The 1591-nt window shown below is 40.4% G+C and overlaps 1 protein-coding gene across 1 annotated transcript; it reads right to left on the bottom strand.

Moving 5' to 3' along the window:
- Positions 1-500: 500 nt before the first annotated feature.
- On the bottom strand, positions 501-983 carry LOC110875972. Its single transcript, XM_022124160.1, has one exon. The coding sequence runs from the start codon at positions 981-983 to the stop codon at positions 501-503; it is 483 nt and encodes a 160-aa protein (XP_021979852.1).
- Between the last annotated feature and the right edge of the window lie 608 nt (positions 984-1591).

Below are 1591 nucleotides of genomic sequence, written 5' to 3'. Positions count from 1 at the left end.
TAAAATATATAAGGAGATCTAGTGGGATATGGTGATCTTGTGAAGTGAGAGAGTGAAAGATATGAAATGATCTCATAATCTATGCCACCATACTTGTAGAGATTTCTCAATATTATGTCCAAGATCTCAAGCAATCAATCTAAATAAAATATGAAATAAAATCTAGTGGGTATGGTGTGGAGGTATGGTGGTGATCTTGAGAAGATATGAAATGATTTGGAATGATATTGCAATCCTATGCTCCATACTTATAATCTCTTCCCCCATATTTTGGCTACTGAAACAAGCAAGTAATCTATTTTTTGGGTAAAGGGTTACCCCGGTGATTCTATATATTCACAAAAGCATAAAAACAAGTAGTATGGAAAGCCCATACTAGTTCTAACATGGGACAACCCCCCATGAAAGTAACACAAGAAAAAACGAGACAACTAGTTCACAATTCAACTCCCACTAGACAATAATCTAGAACAAACAACCTACACACCAATCATAAACAACTAGCTAGCGTCGTCAAGCATCGAGTCATCATGAATATCCCACAGCTGTAGAAAGCGTCTGACTTTATCCATTTTCTTGTATTTAGCTCCCATAAGTTTGTATCGAACTGTCTGAAGAATCAAAGAGGTAATAATATCTGGAGGTCTCGTTTGATTTTTAAACAGTCTAGCATTTCGCTCTTGCCAAATGTAATACGCTGAAGCTGCCACTATAAGACGACTTGAATAATTGAAAACCGATTTAGACGCACCTCCAGCTAAGAGCCAATTCGTCACATCAATCCACTTCGGGTCAACCGTATCCATATTCACCTTATCCCTAACCGAGCACCAAATCTGAGTCGAGAACTTACATTCGAAAAACAGATGCTCGTGAGAGTCATTATTTTCGAAACACAATAAGCAGCACATCATGTTCATGTTCTTTCTTCTCGTCAGATCCCATTGTAGAATTTTATCCTGAGTCAAAAGCTTCCTACGCATGATGAGCCACATAAGGAAAGCATGCCGAGGGATACATTGAGAAAACCATACCACATTCACCCAGTCTACTTCCGTCTCCCTAGCTCGGATAGATTGCCACACACACGCAGACGAATGATCATACGATTTATCACCATCTTTCCAAAGAAATCTATCTCTACTATTCGGGTTAAGTTGCAGGTTATCAAGTTGAATCAAAACCGGAAACAGATCCCGCCAAGCCGTAGGCCACTTCCAAGAACCTTCCGCCAAACATCCTTGACCGAATCATGAAGAGAGAACCCAGCTGCATGAATGATACGAGGAGATATGAAACTGGCTAAAGGCCCGCACTCACACCAACGGTCATACCACGCGGATGTCATCCCACCATCACCAAGCTTTGACCAAACATGATTCCTAATAATCGGTCGTAACTGGAGAATTTTTCTCCAACTCCAGCAGCATACCGAAGGAATTCTACACTTAGTATTCCTTAACCTGTTGGAATAGATCCATTGAACCCAAAGAGAATCCCGCTTGGTAATAATGCTCCATATATGCGAAACCATAAGAGCTTTATTAACATCTTGAATTCTTCGCAACCCAAGGCCTCCTTCATATTTCGG

This window comes from Helianthus annuus, chromosome 9 (assembly GCF_002127325.2).
Source record: "Helianthus annuus cultivar XRQ/B chromosome 9, HanXRQr2.0-SUNRISE, whole genome shotgun sequence".
NCBI lineage: Eukaryota > Viridiplantae > Streptophyta > Magnoliopsida > Asterales > Asteraceae > Helianthus > Helianthus annuus.
Note: the sequence above shows the minus strand (reverse complement) of the source record. Positions and strands in the feature narration are given on the sequence as shown.

What these genes read in the sequence shown, in the direction of transcription:
- LOC110875972 (XM_022124160.1), bottom strand. Translation starts at nt 983, where the DNA reads ATGCGTAGGAAGCTTTTGACTCAGGATAAAATTCTACAATGGGATCTG.